Genomic DNA, 16,748 nt, shown 5'->3' with positions numbered 1-16,748 from the left:
CAGCATGCAGTCCTACGGATTCACAGCCTGCCTCAGCACCACCAAGCTCTGCTTCCCTCTGGAGCAGCTCTCCCAGCTGTGCGGAGACACAAGGCTCCTCTTGCTTCTCCTCCATGCTCCAGGTGATGGCTGGAGCAGCTGCTAAGCCACCACCATGGAGAGGCCCCACCATACTGCTGTTTGAGGTAGAAAGAAGGCAACAGGAGCGCTGTGACTGCCGCTCAGGCCGAGCTGCTGCAGCACTAACAGCCAGCTACAGCTCCTGCAGGCTGTGTGTCCCACCAGCTGCTCCTGAGCCAGGTCACTGCACCCAGCCAAACCCGTCTCCTCCGGCCACGCTGCCGTGTGCTGGCTCTCCTGCCTGCTCACACTGCTGGGAAGGGGGAACAAGGAGCAGGGGCTGCCATCAAGCACTGGAAGACTGGTCAAGTGTGCAGCTGGGGCTGTGCTTGGTGCGGCGCAGGGACGCTCGCTGCGCTCACAGGCGTTTTCCTGACCAGGGTAGCCATAGGTTGTTCTGGCCCCTTCCATCTCTGTTGTCTCTGCAGCCTATTGAAGGTTTTGTTTCTTTAAAAAGCAGGTTTCTGACCTTATAGATTATTTGAAGCTCTCTTCCCCACAGTCAGCTATCAGCATTAAATGAATTTTTGGCAGTTAAAAGGAAAAAAAGTTGATTGCACTCTACAAAGGTAAGGTAAGGCCTGGGATAAACACAAAGGAAAGAGGGCAAACGTTTTGGCTTTAGAAAGTCAAGGAAATTTATTTCCTGAGGTCATGAGACAGGAAGTAGATTCCTAGCCACAGTAAAGGAGGTCTCCTAATGAAGGCGAGAATGCCTAGTCAGACATGCTCAAGAGAGCAGATTGCTCTGCTAGCGCTTGGGAAGCTGCAAATCTTAGCCACTTGGAGTCAATTATGAAGTTTCTAACAAAAACACACACATTTAGTGTTTGAATCTGAGTGGAAGTCTTGTTCCAAAGGAGGAAAGAATATCCATCAAGAGATGAGGGTGGGTCCTAGACACGGTGATAGCTGAGGGGAGCAGGATGGGGTCTAGCACTCCAGACACCATTAGGAGACCTCTTGGGACAATTGATTTGTGCTCCAGCCGCTGGGTCAGATTTCAGACAGGAAGTATTTGTGGCAGGTTAGTGTCAGGTCAGCGGGCTGGAGGAGTTTCTGCTTCCAGGTCATTATCGTTTGGGTCCCCAGGGAAGAGTCTTGGGGGCCACTTGAGCCCCAAAGCTGGGGAAGTCTTCAGAACTGCTCATATCAGGGGCCTAGAGCAAACAAAAAGGGAACAAGTTAAGCTCCTGCCCTGCTGTGAACTTACATGGTGAGGCCCTGAGCTAAGCAGAGTCTTTGATTTCCCAGGAGGAGAAACAATGGGGAAGGGACAAAAAGGATCATTGTGGCCCCAGGACATCTAGAGGTGACATTGAGGAGGGTGTAGAGAAGGTGCAAAGGGCTCCAAGGGTCCCAGCTGGTAACTGGGACACTGGAACAGGGTCAGGCCAGCCCTGCAGCAGTACTGGGGCAGCTGAGGATGAGCTGCCACATGTCCCAGCTCAGAGCTGCCAACACTGAGCCAGTTGTGTGCTGCAGCCTGAGTCTCCAGTCCCAGGCCCTACCCCTACCCCTGGAAACAACACAGCCTGGCAGCACACTTTCTGTAAGGATCCCCCATTCCCCAACTGCTCCACACTGATGTAGCCACAGTGACAAGACATTGGGAAGTGCTTTGAAAGCTGGGCAGGAGAGCCCAGGCCTGTGCTCAGGCCACAAAGAGCAGCTAAAAGCTGCTTTCTCTGTCACGAGGAGATAGAGTGCTGTGTCCCCAGTACAGACAGAAGTGTCCCCATGCTCTGTGTCCCCAGCCTGCAGCACAAGCAGCACTCACCTTCTCGTTGTTGACAGTGGCCCAGGGGGCATCTCTCACCACAAAGCCCTTGGATGGGGCCTTGGACTCTTCATGTGAGGAGGGCTTCATGTACACCTGCATTGCCTCGTTGTCCACCACATCTGCAAGCTGCAGTAACACAACAGTGAGGGGGGAATCTGGATAGCTCCTCAAACTGGATGACAATGCCCACCCCTCCATCTCACCACACTGCAACGTGTTCAAGCTCACCAGCCTGTTCTACAATGACCAAAAATGGTGTGTCTGCACTACCCTGAAGGCCACAACTTTTAACTGGTGCAAGTTGCTACAAGGCAACACCAGGCACATCCTGGGGTGTCCCAACATTCTCATTCACTGTCCTCTCCAGGACATTAGTCCAGCTGGTTTGAGGGACAGCTGCAGTGGAAGCTGATAGCCACCTGCACAGGGCTCCATTTCTCCAATGCAGTGGAAGAAAATACCACCTGGACATAGTTCAGACATCCAGCTCTGTGTCAGGGGAACCCCATCACAGATTTGCTGAACACTTACATATTCCTCCTCCAAGTTCAGGATGTGATCAATAGCTTCTTCTACATTCTCAGGGAGTCCTGTCACAGTCACACAGTTGGGGTCAGGAGCTCCACTCTGGGGGAAGCGAATATCCACCTGGAACACAAGGAACAGCACAACACTTACACCTGCACATCTGAAATGCCAGACACTCCCCATGACCCTTGTCACTGGAACCACAGATCACTGTCACTGATGCCCTAATTACTGTCTGTCCACAGCCACAAGTCTCTTTTAGACCTCCACAGCTCAGACACTGAGGGGTGAGCAGGTATACAGCTGGCCCCAAAACTTGCCCAGTTTCCCGTGCAGGAAAGCAGAGCAGTCTTTATTAAGGACCCAATTTCCAGCAGCCCCTGCTGCTCTCACTCCCAGAGGCTCAGTTTTCTGGGCACTACAGGCAGGAGAGGGGCTGCATTTCCAGACAGTGTCCTCACACTGCTGCAAGCATTTTTACCATTGATCCATCACCACAAAGCACAATGAGCTTTCTGTGTTTGCCACAGAATAATCCTGGCTGACAATGGCTTTACAGAGCTGGCCTAGTGCACCCCATGCACAAGCACTGTGCTCTCTCACACCCTGCCTTCCAGATGGGTGCCAGAAATTTAAACAAGACAGGACCAAACTCAAAAGCTGCTCATTTGGGAACCAGTTTGTTTCAATAACTGAGCCCAGCCAAAATACAAGTCTCCAAAATCTCATCCCTCAGTATTCACATTCACTGCTGGCCCTGCAGTAAAGCCTGCTGCTGATGCCATATGCTATCAGGGCAGAGGTCCCTGACCTTCCCAGAGCCAGCCAACTCTGCCACATCCACAGCCCTGAGAATGCACCATGATTCCCAGAGTCAAAGGGATCTACAGTGGCCTAGAGAAAAGACAGAAGAATTCCCTGAATTCAGCTCAAAGTAGCTGGAGGGTCTGGGGACAGCCTCCTTGCAGAACCTCCCAGCAAAAGGTCTGGCTGCCCACTTCCAGTACTCAGAGTAGCTGACATACACACCTCCTCCTCCTCTCTCTCAAGATCATCTGGGACCCTGAGTGCAAAAACCCAACAAAAGGACTCCAGAGAGGGACAGAACTCAGTGCTGCTTGCAGAGCTAATCCAGAGCACCAAGGAAGCATTTCCAGGTTCCACTTTAGTCTGGGTTCCAGCAAAACAGGAAAAGCTCCTGGCCTTTCCAGAGAAACATGACACAGAGCTGAGGTGTGGGGACGCTTCAGCTGGTGTCTGACTATGGTGTGCAGACAGCCCAGGTGCCCCTGGCATACCAGGGTGCCCTGGGCCAGGAATGCTGCTCATATGCTGGTGGAGTTGAAGATGAGCAGAGCAGCACTGGCTTTTCTGTCATTTCTGTTCCAGCTGAAGATGCTGAGCAGGCACAAGACACAAGAACCACGAGATGTGAGCCTCATTCAGCACCAAGCTCTTCCCACAGGAGGACATGGCTGCCCAGGCCCAGCCTGTCCTGTGTGGCCCTGGCCCAGTGCTCACCTTGAACTCATCCATGATTTTGCGGATGGCTTTTCCACGTGCTCCGATGATGCGTGCGTGAACACGATGGTCCAGAGTCACGTCCTCGGACACCATCTGCTCCAGCTCACCCACGATCTTCATGATGGCATCCCGGGCAGCCTCAGCATTCTTCTCATAGCCAGTAATGGTGATCTGGTCCTGGGCCTGGGGAACCAGCAGAGATGTGTGAGAGACCAAGTATTGTATTATTAGGGACCTCTGTGGCAGGGAGGAATGATGCATCTGACTCCATGTTCTCAGAAGGTTAATTTATTACTTCATGATACTATATTATATTAAAGAATGGTATACTATACTATACTAAAGAATGCAGAAAGGATACTTAATGCTAAAAAGATAATAATGAAAACTCGTGACTCTTTCTAGAGTCCCGACACAGCTTGGCATTGATTGGCCAAGGAGTGAAAACAACTCCCAGCAGAATCCAATGAAACAATCACCTGTGGGTAAACAATCTCCAAACACATTCTACATGAGCAAAACAGAGGAGAAGTAAATGAGATAAGAATTGTTTTCTCTGAGGCTTCTCAGCTTCCGAGGAAAAAAACCTGGGTGAAGGGATTTTTTCAAAGAATGTGAATGCACAACCAAGTTCATAAGCAGCTAAGCAAGCTTTCTCCCTGCTAATCCCCTTCACCATCCACCTTATCCTAAGGCAGTGGAGAGAGTTCAGAGCTTTTGAGAAGATGCTCAGAGATAACCACTAGCCATCCTTGCACTCAGTCTGATCTCTCACCTGGCTTTCATCATCCTTGTCAGGGAACTGGATGTTGACCTCATGCTCTGTGCGTATCTGGGTGATCACTGCTCCCTTCCGCCCGATGATTTTAGGGTGATACTTGGGATCTACAGTCACTGTCAGTTTGAAGCTCCGCAGGGCCTGGAACAGGAGAAGCACAGTGAGAGCAGGGAACACACCACGGCTGTTCCAGTCATGTCCACTTAAGTCACAGCATCTCCTTCTGCCTTCTGAGATGCATGGAACAGATTTTGCAGGGCCATGCTTGAATATCCAAGCCATCCATCCACTGGAGCCTTGTGCTTTTGCTAAGTTCAGAGGGAAACTGCAAACAGCAAACAACCCCCAGCTCATCCCTAAACTTTTATTCAGAGCTGTGATAAGGATTCAGTGAGGATAGGTAGAGAGAGACTGGCAGCACAGTGAGGTTCCCACCCACCAGTATCTCAAAAGTACACGAAGGTGTGAGAGACCTGGACAACCCAAAGTTACACTCCCAAACCCTCCTGTCAGTTCATGGTAAACCTTTGAGTAAACCATTTATGATCATTCCACACCCACAGAGCAGCTAAGGGTGCCCCTAAAAGATGAGGTGTTCCAGGAGTCTGAGCCCAGAGGCAGAAGCCATGTTTGGCTGGAAGGAAGGACAGGCACAGGCCTTACCCGATCCTCTTGTTCAGCCTGCAGCTCCTTCACTCTCTCCAGGAGCCCAGCCTTGGCACGGTCCAGGTTGGTAGCCAGCCCAGTGATTGTGATGATATCTGACTGCAGCTCAGGAGCAGGTACCTGGATGTTCACCTGAGTAACAAGCAGTAATTATCATTTTACATCACTGCTCATTCTGTATCACTTGTGATGGCTCTGACTGCAAGCTGGCACCTCCCTGGTCTCCCCTGGCACCAAGACCAGCTCCCACCCAGGTATCCTAAAACCCACAGAATGGCTGGGGTTGTAAAGGACCTCTGGAAGTCATCGAGCTGGGGCCATCTGGAGTCAGTTGTTTGGGACAATTTCTAGATGGTTTTTGAATAAAACTCTGTTTCTCCAGCCCCTGTGCTGGCCTAGAGAGGCCAGGAAACAAATATATGTTAACAACACTGACTGCAGCCAATCTGCATCAGCCCCGGAGGCTCTGGAGAATTCTCCTGAATGGGTAGGCACAGCAGAGCTGTTTCCCAGGGCCCAGGAGGAAAACAACTCTCACACTGATGAGGAATCCCTGCAGACACCAAACAAGTCATGCAACGCTCACAACATCAACCCTGACTGTACTGCTTCAGCACAAAACCTACCAAGCCCTGGATCCAGCCTCCAAAACACCCAGGGATCATTTTCCTACCACGGAGCCTTGTATTCCATGGCAGACCTGAGTATGTTGTAACTGTCCAAATCCCCAACACAGTTACTTACAGATTCTCCAGGACAGAGGAGATGGAAAGAAGGGCAACAACTTACCTCAAACTCATCCATCATTTTGCGGATCCCACTTCCTTTCTGGCCTATGATGTAACGGTGAAGATCAAAGGGAACTTCCACCTCAATGGTGACAGGAACCAGAGCCTGCAGGGGATGGAGCATAGTTTACCAGTGGAAAAACTTCTCCTCTCTTCTAGCTTGCCATATACTTGCCCAAAAGAATATGCTGCTGAACAGAGGTACATTCCCAGCACAGCTGGGAACACCAAAATGACCTGTTGCATGTTTTCAGAAGAAGCCATGTCAAACCCCACCTGTGGGACAGGTTGCCTTCATATCCTTGGCTTCAGTTTAGCACAGACTTGGAAAATGTCACTACAGAAGCATGGCAAGGTCTGCTGAACCTGGAATGACTCAGCCTCAACCAGACTCCTCCTTTTCTCAGCTGTGCTCCATAAAACAATCATGTCATGCTTTTATGGCTATTGGGGCTGCTTACAAGCACTAGTAATTACAAAGTCAGGCACTGTGATTCAAGCTGCCAGGCGAAGTCACAGAGCAGAGGGGCTTCCCTTGAGTAGTGCAGACCCCTTCTACAGGCCAACATTACTGACCACTTGCATTGCATCTGGACTGAGCAGCTTTTACTACCACCACCACAAATTATATCCAAGCATCACCACCTAAGGGGGTAAGGGGATGAGAAAGCCACACACCTGCAGCGCCTCCTTTGCTGCCTCACATTTCTCCCTGCGGCCAGAGATGATGATGATGTCGCACTTCTTCGGAGAGCTGGGATCTGTGTCCTTCCCTTCCTTGCCTTCCCCACCTTCCTCACCATTCTCCTGCACAGCTGGCTCCACAACAGGGGCTGAAAACATGGAAAGTTTTGTGTTCAATGCACAGAGTCCCCTCCTCCAGATCCTAAGATTGAGAGGTCAGAGAGACCTCACTAAGCTCACAGAGCCTTTTTTGTCAGGATGTCCTGGCTCTCCCTGTACTCTGCAGTGATAGCATGTTCACAACACCCAGGTCTGCAGTTTGACCTCCTGAAACTGTCCCATTCCCAAGAGGACATGGCTGATGCTAAGCCCAGATTCAAGGACACTGCAGGAACACCAGGGATCAGTTCTCTCCATAGATTTAAAGTAGAATACATCCACTGGTACAGTCATTTGACCATCCCAACTACCATCCCACCATGCATCCACAGACATACCTGGGTTTTCCTCCCTGTCAGGGAATTTGATCTGGACGCCGTAGTCACGGGTGATCTGCTGAATCCGGGACCCTTTGGGGCCCATGATGGAGCGGTGGAACTTCTGTGGAATGGTGCATTCGATTGTCACTTGAGCTTCCTGTGGGAAAGCAAAGTTGTTCCATTGTGATGCAGCCTCTTTCACACCACAAAACAGGATGTTTGTGCATGGTGAAACCCAAAACGGACACAGAGAGGAGTCAGAAAAGATAACAATGGCTGAACAGGGGAAGAACTCAAAACTTTCAAGAATCATTTCTCTTTTGGAAGAGCAGAGGATTTAAAGAAGGTTGCTTTGAACTCAAGACATTAAAGGCTTCCAAGAGCAAAGCTCAAACTCTTTAGTACTCTGAAGAGGAGGAAGCAATAGAAGAAATGGAAAAATATAAAGATGGATGGGAAAAGAACAGATTTGACATTTGACTGCTTCCAAAAGCCAATACTAGCAGTGCAGGAAAGCTCTGAAAGCAACCACTGGCCAAGGCCAGACATGTAGAGGCACAAGAAGGGTCCAATATTTTAATGTCTAGATGTACATCAAGGACTGGCCTCCTACTTCCACCCCTGAAAACCAAGATTGTCAGAGGAGATTAATTCATACAGAATTGGCATTTTGGAGCCAGCTGCTACTCTCAAGCCAGGATCTAAAGTCTGCAGACCCCGTATGTTGACAGCAAAGGTTCAAATCCAAGAATTACCACGGGACTTGTTCACATAAAGCTTGGTCATACAGCAGGTTCAAGCAGGACACTGAGAGAACAGAGTACAGAAGAAACAGTTTTTCTACAACATACCAGGTCCTCAATGATCTCCTGGATGCGTTTCTTGGCTGCCTCCACACAGTCCTTGGCCCCCTTGAGGGTGACCTTATCGCTCTGGGTGCCGGAGCGCGGGAAGCTGACCATCACACCACCATATTCATCTGCAATCTCACGGAGAACTTGTCCTCGACGGATGACAAAGTGGCGGTGGTGCTTGGGGTCCACCACCATGGAGTCTTCAACCACGTTATCCTGCCAACACAACACAGCCAGTCAACCCCTGTCCTGGTGACAGGCACAATTGGCTGCACTCAACAGCAATCAGCTTACAACCTCACCCTGAGGTAAGGAAGGATCCTCCCGAGCTCCCATGAAGGCCAGCAAATGGTTTTAGGATAAGCAGGTCCTTCATGCTGGCTCATTACACCTTGCAATAGTGAGAGGCAGGAAAAAGTTCATACCAAGTTCTTGATGAGGGCTTCCAGCTCCTTCTGTGCTTCTTTGACAGCCTCCTCTGTTCCCATGATAGTGATCAGTTCCTGGTCTTTGTCCTCAGAGGTGGGGAAGATGATGCGGGCCCCCGTGTTGTCCCGCACCTTGCGGATGTTGCCACCACCCTTGCCAATAAGGAATTTGTGGTACTCTGGCTTTGCACGGAGGTCCACAGTATAACTCTTTGTTTGCTGAAAGAAGCCAGACACCCATGGAACATGTTAATATACAGAAAATATCACCAGCACCAACAGTCAGCATGTAAATATGTTACCTGCAGAGTGCTGCAAAAGCAAAGTAGATGCAGCTCACCATTGAAAGTAAAAAAGGTATACAATATATTAAATTAAAAACTCTACCCCAAAGATGTTCTCAGGGCCAAAAAACCAACTGTACACTCAGCATGACCAATGAGAATATGAGCAGACGTCCCCAGAAGGGTCTGACCTGCACAAAATGCAACACAATCATTTGCTAACAGCTGCAAGCCAGGCTCCCAGAGGCAACCAACCAATTCCCATGGAGAGCACGTTCACATGCTGACCCCAGAAAGCTTGCTATTAAAATGACTGAGTCAGTCAGCCACAACTCAGAGCAAGGTCTTGTAACCAAAAGCTCTCAAATCTGAATATATGCAGTGAAATGGGAGAACTGGAGCTGAAATGCAGAGATCAAGAAAAAAGTGAAGGAGATCTACAGAGTAAAGTGCTTCAGAGAAGTGCAGGTACCCAGGAATATTCAAACCACAAAAGCAAGGAGCCTTAACTCTGAGTGTATCATCAGTCTGCCCAGAGATGCATTACAGACAGTTCTTCTGCCCATGAGAGAAGAATTCATTGTCACAAGGATGGAAGTCATAAATGTATGACTTTTAATCACCCAAACTGTATTCAAATCCCTCAAAGAAGGATTTGTTCTATTGACATAAAATCCTTCCATGCAGACAGAGGGAATCACTTCAACCTCCAGAAACAAAAAGCTGGTCAGACCAACGTGCTCCATCCCCTGTAAGGCAAGGCTCACCTTCTCCTCTGCCAGATGTAGCAGCTGTTTCTTGGCTTTCTCCACATCCTGGGCTGGGCCCCTGATGGTCACAGTATCACTGCCAGAGCCCTCTGTGGGGAAGTGGATGTGGACTCCACCACATTCCTCCATGATGGAGCGGATGAAGCGGCCTTTGGCGCCAATGAGGGAATTGTGGAGTTTGGAAGGAATAGAGACCTCCACCTCTGTGATGTTGGCCTAAGCAAGGACAGTATGGGATGTTAGTCAAGCTATAGCTGTGTGTTTGCACAGACTCTGCTTGCCCCCTAACTCCCACATTGCCAGGAGCTCTGCAGAGCTAAGTGTCAGAAATGCCTGACCACAGGGAATTGGGATTGGCCACTCCTAACACACGAGCAGCCACAAACTTCAGCTGAAGCATCAAGAACAGATTGACATCCATATTTGTCTCCCCTCTGCCATGCCTCACTACAAGCACTTCTCTATTTATGTCTCTTGTAACTCCTATATTTATGTTTTCAAGTCCCTGATCTGGCACAGGCCAGCTGTTTCACTTACCAGTTCCTTTTGGATTGCCAGAATTCTGTGACGAGCAGCCTCACAGTTTGCTTTCTTGCCCGTGATAACAATTGTCTCAGAGTTGCTGTTCTCAGCTGGGAGATCTATTTTGGTGTTGCTTTCTTCACGGATCTGCCACAAAAAAAAAATTCCAGAAAAATTATTTGACAGGTGTCCCATGTCAGAAAAAAAGGCCTTGGAGGTTTTATTTTGCATTACCAATGAGCAGGGGAGACCAGTGAATGAGATTTCACTGTAGGCAATCATGGTAATGAGCAGCAAAGAAAGGAAAGATATCTCACCTTCTTGATGTTGGCACCTCCTTTCCCTATGATGTTCTTGTGGAATTGTTTGAAGATGGGAACAGAAATAGAAAAACTGTTTTCAACCTAAGAGAGAAAGAAAGGGAGAATTGAAGATTACACCATCCTGGCAAGTGAGACCCCACCCCAGGAATTTGATAAACAAGCTTCTGACAACAGGCTTAGACCCAGTGAATTCTTCATATGGGACACTTCCAAGAACAAGCAAGAGATGTACCCTCTCCTACAGCCCTTAAATAACAGGTATTACTTGCCTGCTTTCATACACATAGAACCATGTCCACAGTTCCCTCATCTTGAGGTGTGTCAGCCCCAGCCAAACCACTACAGCTCTCCACTATTCCAGGGTTATTCAGGCATGGAAGAGAGAATAGCAGACAGAAGTGTCCCTTACCAGGTCTGCCACCATCTTTTGCATGTACTTGGTACACTTCTCCACTTCGTTTTTGGGACCTCTGAGTTGGACAATGTCACTCTTGTGTGCAGGGTCTGGGAAGTTGATGATAACCTGCAGGAAATGGTCACTTAAGGTCAGCTCAAACAAATATAATGATTGTCATGTCAGACACGTGCAAAGGTTGGGGAGATCCTGCACATTTCCTTTGCCATCTGGAAGCAGGTAACCATGTCAGCAGTCTCTGAACCATCTTCTCACATATTTTAGATGTATGAGCACTAACAGATCAGTTAGATATTTCTCATGCTCACAGAGACACTACATTTATGACTTTACTGATCATGTGTCTATTACCCAAGTAGGAACTATGCCCTCTGAATCCCTCCTCTCCTGGAAAGCCTTACCTCTGGGAATTTCTCCCGGATCTCCCGGATCCGCTCGCCCTTCTGCCCAATGATGGTCCGGTGGAATTTCTGCTCGATGATTAGGTCCTTGGTGCGTTCATTTTCCTGTGGAGAACAGAGTTTACAAGGAGTGCTCAGCAGGAGAGCCACATAATTGTTATTACCAGTTTGCTGCCCAACAGCTTGCTGATCATCAATGTTTTTCCTCCAGATATAATTTATTTTAGGCTGACAGAGAAGGGATCCAAGGGAATAGAGGAACTTGCAGCTGTCACAAGATCCAAGTGCTCAGTGGGCCAGGGGCACACACCTCTACCAGCAGGTTACTAGGGAACACAAGAGCTCAAACCCTGTGACCTCCCAGGCATCACATCCCACTAACCATACGGGAAGCGAGTTCCAGCAGCTCTTTCTTGGCCTGTTGGACCCCCTGTGGGTCTCCTTCAATTCTGATCAGGTTGCTCTTCTCATTGTCCGGGGGAATGCGCACAGACACCTTGTAGAGGTCCTTAATCCTGTTAACTGCAAGGCAAGGGCTGTGGTGACACACTCTGCTAGGCACCATTTGGAAGCAAAGACACCTTGACTAGAGGCTTTAAGAAGTACATCAGCCTCTGAGGAAAGGCCAAGGGGATGGAGCTGAATCAGGGGAAAGTGCCTCTTTCCCTTTGGATCTGCAAGAGCAGATCCATGCTACACAGGAATCTGTACAATTAAACACTATGGCATCTAGAGGCAATAGTTCATTTGCCAAAGTGAGGAATCTGTTTCTTCCCCAGACACCACCATATTTAGACTAGAAGATGCTCATTCATTTCTAATCCCAAATTCTCTTTTTGGGGAAAAACTCACCATGCAGATTTCTACCCACCCAAGTGAGTTCTAAAATGAAATTCACATAGACGAACTTGAAAAAAAGAAAAAAGACAACTCTCTAACCTCCCCAAAACACAAAAATTCTGCCAGGACACAGCAAAGTAATCTGTTCAACTTTCCAAGGCATTAAAGCCATCCCAAGGCCTCACTGCCCATTTATCTTCTTGTGCCAACTTCACTCCAAAAGGGCAGAGGCAATGTGATGGAGGCAGCACCCTGGCTGAGCTGCAGAGCCATGATATGATAGGCTTATGACAGAGAGTCTGAGTTGAGGAAGGATAAGAAAGGCACCCCACTTACTGTTAGCTCCGTTCTTGCCAATGAGGTGTCGGTGGAATTTGTGGTCGACATTGATTTCTGCGTAATCCATCCGGTTGATCTACAAAGAATTGCACAGGGCTAGGCAGGGCAGGCCCCCTCTGCTGCTGCCTGTGCCCACTGCCAGTGCAGGCACTGACTCCAGCTGCAGCTACAAGCACTCCTCCTGCTAGTGAGCACAGCAGAACACTCCTCTGCTTTGAGCTGAGAGCACCATTATTGTGAAACATTTAAAGAGACTTAAATGCCTCTCCAGCTGTGACTGAAAGAGAATCTTTCCTTCTCTGCATCAAAAGACTGAAGATGTGCCCGTGATTTTTTAGGAAAAGCTTCATAACCAAGGTTTTTGTTCACCTGCCACACAACTTGCCTTCCGCAAGTTCTGTTAAGCCTGTGAAGATACCCACAGACATGAGCTACACTTCATCTCTTCTGTTTCCCCACCTTTCCCCACTTTCTTTTTATACAGTAGAACTAGCACCAGCAACTTACCAGATCCTTAACCATGACTTCAATCTGTTCCTGTGCCACATTCACATCTTCTGTAGGTCCTTCCAAAGTGATTTTGTCTTCTCCTTCAGTGAATTCGATGTGAACCTTGACACACAAGGCAAGGAAACCAGTAAGAATTTTCCAAGACACAAGTCAGGTCAATGCTGTCTGTCAGGCCTGATTGATCAATCTGATCAATCCCTTCCACTAAGGGTACACATGATTTCTGAAGCAGGCAACCTACAATTTTGGTCATATTGGTGTCTAGAGCACAAGGTTTTGGTGCTGTCCTGGAGTCTGCAAGGGCTTTGGAGAAATTGCTCACCTAGCCCTTCTCCAGATACCATCTAACTCACAAGGGAGAAGTCTCATTGAACTCAGAATTTCCAGGTCTCCTACTACATCAATTCTCCAAATACTAACACATAAAGCTTTCTTTGAAGGACTCAATGCTTGAAAGTAACATAGGATGGAAAGAGTTTGAGGCAGGAGAATCTGGTTGGTAGCTCCCTTGAATATGATGAGATCTGTGTCATTTCCTCCCTGGTTTTATCCATACCAGAATACATTTCTCTCTCTACAAAGAGTGATCTGGATTAAACCACATTCTACTTCAACTGGTGCTAAGCTAATAGTTCATCCATACCTTTGGCATCTGCTGAGTTATTTTGGCCAGGTTTTGTCCTTTCTTTCCAATGATGAAACGATGAAGCCAAGAGGGGGCTGAGACCGAGGAGACGGTAAAACTGTTGGCCTGAGAGACAGAGAAGCTGTTGATGGACGGACTGCAAGAGGCCTTCACAAAAATTCACTTCCAATTCCCATGCTGCAACCTTGTTATTGAGTTCCAAGCTGCAACTCTGACAGCCTGACAGAGACCACCCCCCTCCATCTGTCAGTGCCTAGGGATGTATTTTTGTGGGGCTTTCAAAGGAGCCTGGCCCATTCCATCAGTACCTTTGCATAGACTTCAGTCAATGCCTGCCCAAGCTTTTCAGGCTCGCCTCGCAGTATCACCGTCTCCGAGCTACTGTCAGTGGGTGGGATCTCGACAGAGACTCCAGTTTTCTCCAAGATCTCCTGCAGGGAATTACCCTTGGGGCCGATGACATACTTGTGCTGGGACTTCTTCACCTCCACAGCGATGGTAGTAGTCTTCTTTTTCTGTAGGAGCAGAGGCACTGGAGCATCAATCACAAGGGAGCAGGGAAGGACAAAAGTGAAAGGAAGAGACACAAGATGCAGTGAAGCTCAGCACCCAGGAAAGATCAAAGCAAAGGTGAGCACAGGAGTTCTGCAGTACCCTAGAATCTTTGGGACCTGCCTACAGAAAGCCCTATTCTCAAAAACTGACAGGTGAAATACAAAAATTTTGTTTAAGCTCCCTGGGACAGTACATGGAAGAGACCACATACACACCCCTGCCCTTGCACAATGCCCAGCTGTCCCCAGGCAGTGCTGTAATGCAACACCACGCTATAAGCTGATTATCTGTGTTGAAATTCAGACTGGTACAAATGCAGACGTAACCATGAGGAAAAACAGACCAACAACCCACAACAAGGATATTCACAGTGACACTAGCAATGGAAAATAAACTGAGGTGAAATTTACTTTTCAGCAACGTCTACTCATGTAACAATTTTGATACTGTCAGTTGGCCACACTGTAGCCTTCACACTTCCCTCCTTCCTTTGCAGCACCTGTGAAAACATGCACCCAGAGCGCTCTTTGTGGTCTGCTAATTTCCATTACACAAAAAAGCAGGAGATCTGTCACCTCCCCAGCAGAATCACCCCAAGTCCCACTCTGCTGAGCAAGGAAATGGTAAGACCCAGGTCCATGTACTGCAAGGGCTGCTGAGCAAGAGCTGACACGAGGAGAATACAACTGAGGGATGCACAGAAGTAGAACAAGAAGGGAAGAGGGGCTGTGAGCAGGTGAGGGGAAGATGGGAAACTTTAGGGACCATCCATACCTTCTCCTCATAGATCTTCTTAACACGAGCCACAGCCTGGGCCAGCTGCTCCTTCTCCCCTGTGAAGACTATCTCTGTCTTGTTGACGCTGGGCGGGGGGATGTTGATGCGTGTCCCTGTCTCCTGCATGAGCTCACTCACCAGCTTGTTGTAAGGGCCAGCAATGAAGGGATGGTACACTTTCTCCACATCCAGCCTCTCCACGGCACGCTTATCCTACAGGAATCCAGAATAGCCCTCAGGGAAACTGCTGGTGATATTACATCTCTGCCACATACAGCTGAATTCCCAGTGCTGTCTTGCTTGACACTCTAACCCAAGCACCTTTCCAGTTTGCAGGTTCCACTCCTTTCCATCTACCAACACTGCTGTTCTTAATTTAGGATATTCGTCTCTAATCTCTTGTCTTAGCTGGCATCTAATGTGGTTCACTTCAAAATATGAAAAGTGCTTATCTGACTTCAGAGATGGACAAAAGGGACAAGCAGAAGGTGCAGAACCTGGAAGCAGTGCTCAAACAGCCAGTGGAATGGTGTACATCTCTGTTCAGACTAACAGTGTTACCATTTGTAGGGGGATAGAATATAAAGGTAGTATAGAAAGTAATCTTACCCCCTAAAGAGTTGCAGCTGGGTTAATTTTTAAGGATTAGGAGCTGGCCTGATGTTAACAGGCCACAGCTGTAGCAAATAGGAAGAGTGTTATAAAAGAGTGGATTGGTTGGTTGAGGGAACTGGAGTCAGTTGGCTGCTGTGAGGACAAAGAAGAGTCAGTGCCTAGGGGAGCTGCCTACAAGAAACATCAAGGGGGTACAAAACTCTGGCAATATGGAACCATTGCAATGTAATGACAACAACCACTGGCTGTGACCATGGTGGCTACAAACATCTAATGTACCACAGAGAACCAAAATGGCCCTTCAGATAACGACATGAGAGATCACAGGACTGAGGTACCTGCTCAGCAGAGATAAGCAAGATCTCGTGTCGGGCCTTTTCAATCCCTTCCTTAGTGCCAGTGATCTTGATCTGGTTGCTGGGGTCATCTGGGCGGGGGATCTGGATCTTGGTTGCAGTTTTGAGCTCCAGGTCCTGCAGCTTCTCACCATTCTTTCCAATGACAAAGCGGTGGTGCTCCTTGGGGATGGCAACTGTCGCTGAAGCCTGCAATACAGAGGCCAAGGATCTGTGAGAGCCCCTGCCTGCACAGGGAAAGCTTTTCAGATGCTGCTTAGTGCTACAACTGAGGAGTAAACACAGTGTCTTCCAGCACATCCATCTAGCACAAGACTGACACAATGCCAGAGGAGCTGATCTAAAGTGCCTGTATTCCAGGAGTCTAAACCCCACCATTCCCTAAAAAACCTTCTGTTTTCCCAGGACCAACACTCTGAACAAGCAAAAGCCTTCAGGCACAGATGAGGAGGTGTCTATGCTCCACTGTCTCAGTCTCTCAGCACCAGAGAGCAACTGGGATGACAGCTCTGGGGTAGAGTTTATCTGAACTCTGATATCTGCTGCCAAGGCTACAGAGAAGAAGACATAGCCTGACTCCTAGGAAACTGAAATTCAACACCAGAAACTTATTCCAGCAGGCAGACAGCTCAACTATGCTTACCATTACTGAGTGCTAAGGTGTCTTCAAAGCAGCACACACTGCTTCAGGGACTGCTTCTCTCTTGAAAAAGAGGGGTTCCCAGAACTTTTCTAAATCCAGCATTAAAGGTCTGGCTAACAG

At 48.5% G+C, this 16,748-nt stretch overlaps 1 protein-coding gene across 2 annotated transcripts in view; it reads right to left on the bottom strand.

Moving 5' to 3' along the window:
• Window positions 1-733: 733 nt before the first annotated feature.
• The window catches only part of HDLBP (high density lipoprotein binding protein), a 37,335-nt gene continuing 21,320 nt past the window's right edge, over window positions 734-16,748 (bottom strand). For both annotated transcript variants that reach the window (XM_059479679.1, XM_059479678.1), the window contains exons 6-28: window positions 15,968-16,174; window positions 15,012-15,227; window positions 13,991-14,197; window positions 13,680-13,787; window positions 13,034-13,138; window positions 12,524-12,602; window positions 11,730-11,869; window positions 11,348-11,452; window positions 10,941-11,054; window positions 10,526-10,612; window positions 10,224-10,355; window positions 9,684-9,902; window positions 8,630-8,851; window positions 8,202-8,420; window positions 7,369-7,507; window positions 6,866-7,020; window positions 6,189-6,293; window positions 5,397-5,531; window positions 4,731-4,874; window positions 3,953-4,138; window positions 2,435-2,551; window positions 1,901-2,029; window positions 734-1,280 (exon numbers count right to left, since the gene is read on the bottom strand). In XM_059479679.1, coding sequence (XP_059335662.1) covers window positions 1,194-1,280; window positions 1,901-2,029; window positions 2,435-2,551; window positions 3,953-4,138; window positions 4,731-4,874; window positions 5,397-5,531; window positions 6,189-6,293; window positions 6,866-7,020; window positions 7,369-7,507; window positions 8,202-8,420; window positions 8,630-8,851; window positions 9,684-9,902; window positions 10,224-10,355; window positions 10,526-10,612; window positions 10,941-11,054; window positions 11,348-11,452; window positions 11,730-11,869; window positions 12,524-12,602; window positions 13,034-13,138; window positions 13,680-13,787; window positions 13,991-14,197; window positions 15,012-15,227; window positions 15,968-16,174 — 3,357 coding nt within the window. In that variant the 3' untranslated portion in view covers window positions 734-1,193. The remainder of the gene's footprint in view (window positions 1,281-1,900; window positions 2,030-2,434; window positions 2,552-3,952; window positions 4,139-4,730; window positions 4,875-5,396; window positions 5,532-6,188; window positions 6,294-6,865; window positions 7,021-7,368; window positions 7,508-8,201; window positions 8,421-8,629; window positions 8,852-9,683; window positions 9,903-10,223; window positions 10,356-10,525; window positions 10,613-10,940; window positions 11,055-11,347; window positions 11,453-11,729; window positions 11,870-12,523; window positions 12,603-13,033; window positions 13,139-13,679; window positions 13,788-13,990; window positions 14,198-15,011; window positions 15,228-15,967; window positions 16,175-16,748) is intronic.

This window comes from Ammospiza nelsoni, chromosome 10 (genome assembly GCF_027579445.1).
Source record: "Ammospiza nelsoni isolate bAmmNel1 chromosome 10, bAmmNel1.pri, whole genome shotgun sequence".
Taxonomy (NCBI): Eukaryota; Metazoa; Chordata; class Aves; order Passeriformes; family Passerellidae; genus Ammospiza; species Ammospiza nelsoni.
This window is presented reverse-complemented; position numbering and strand designations above follow the sequence as displayed.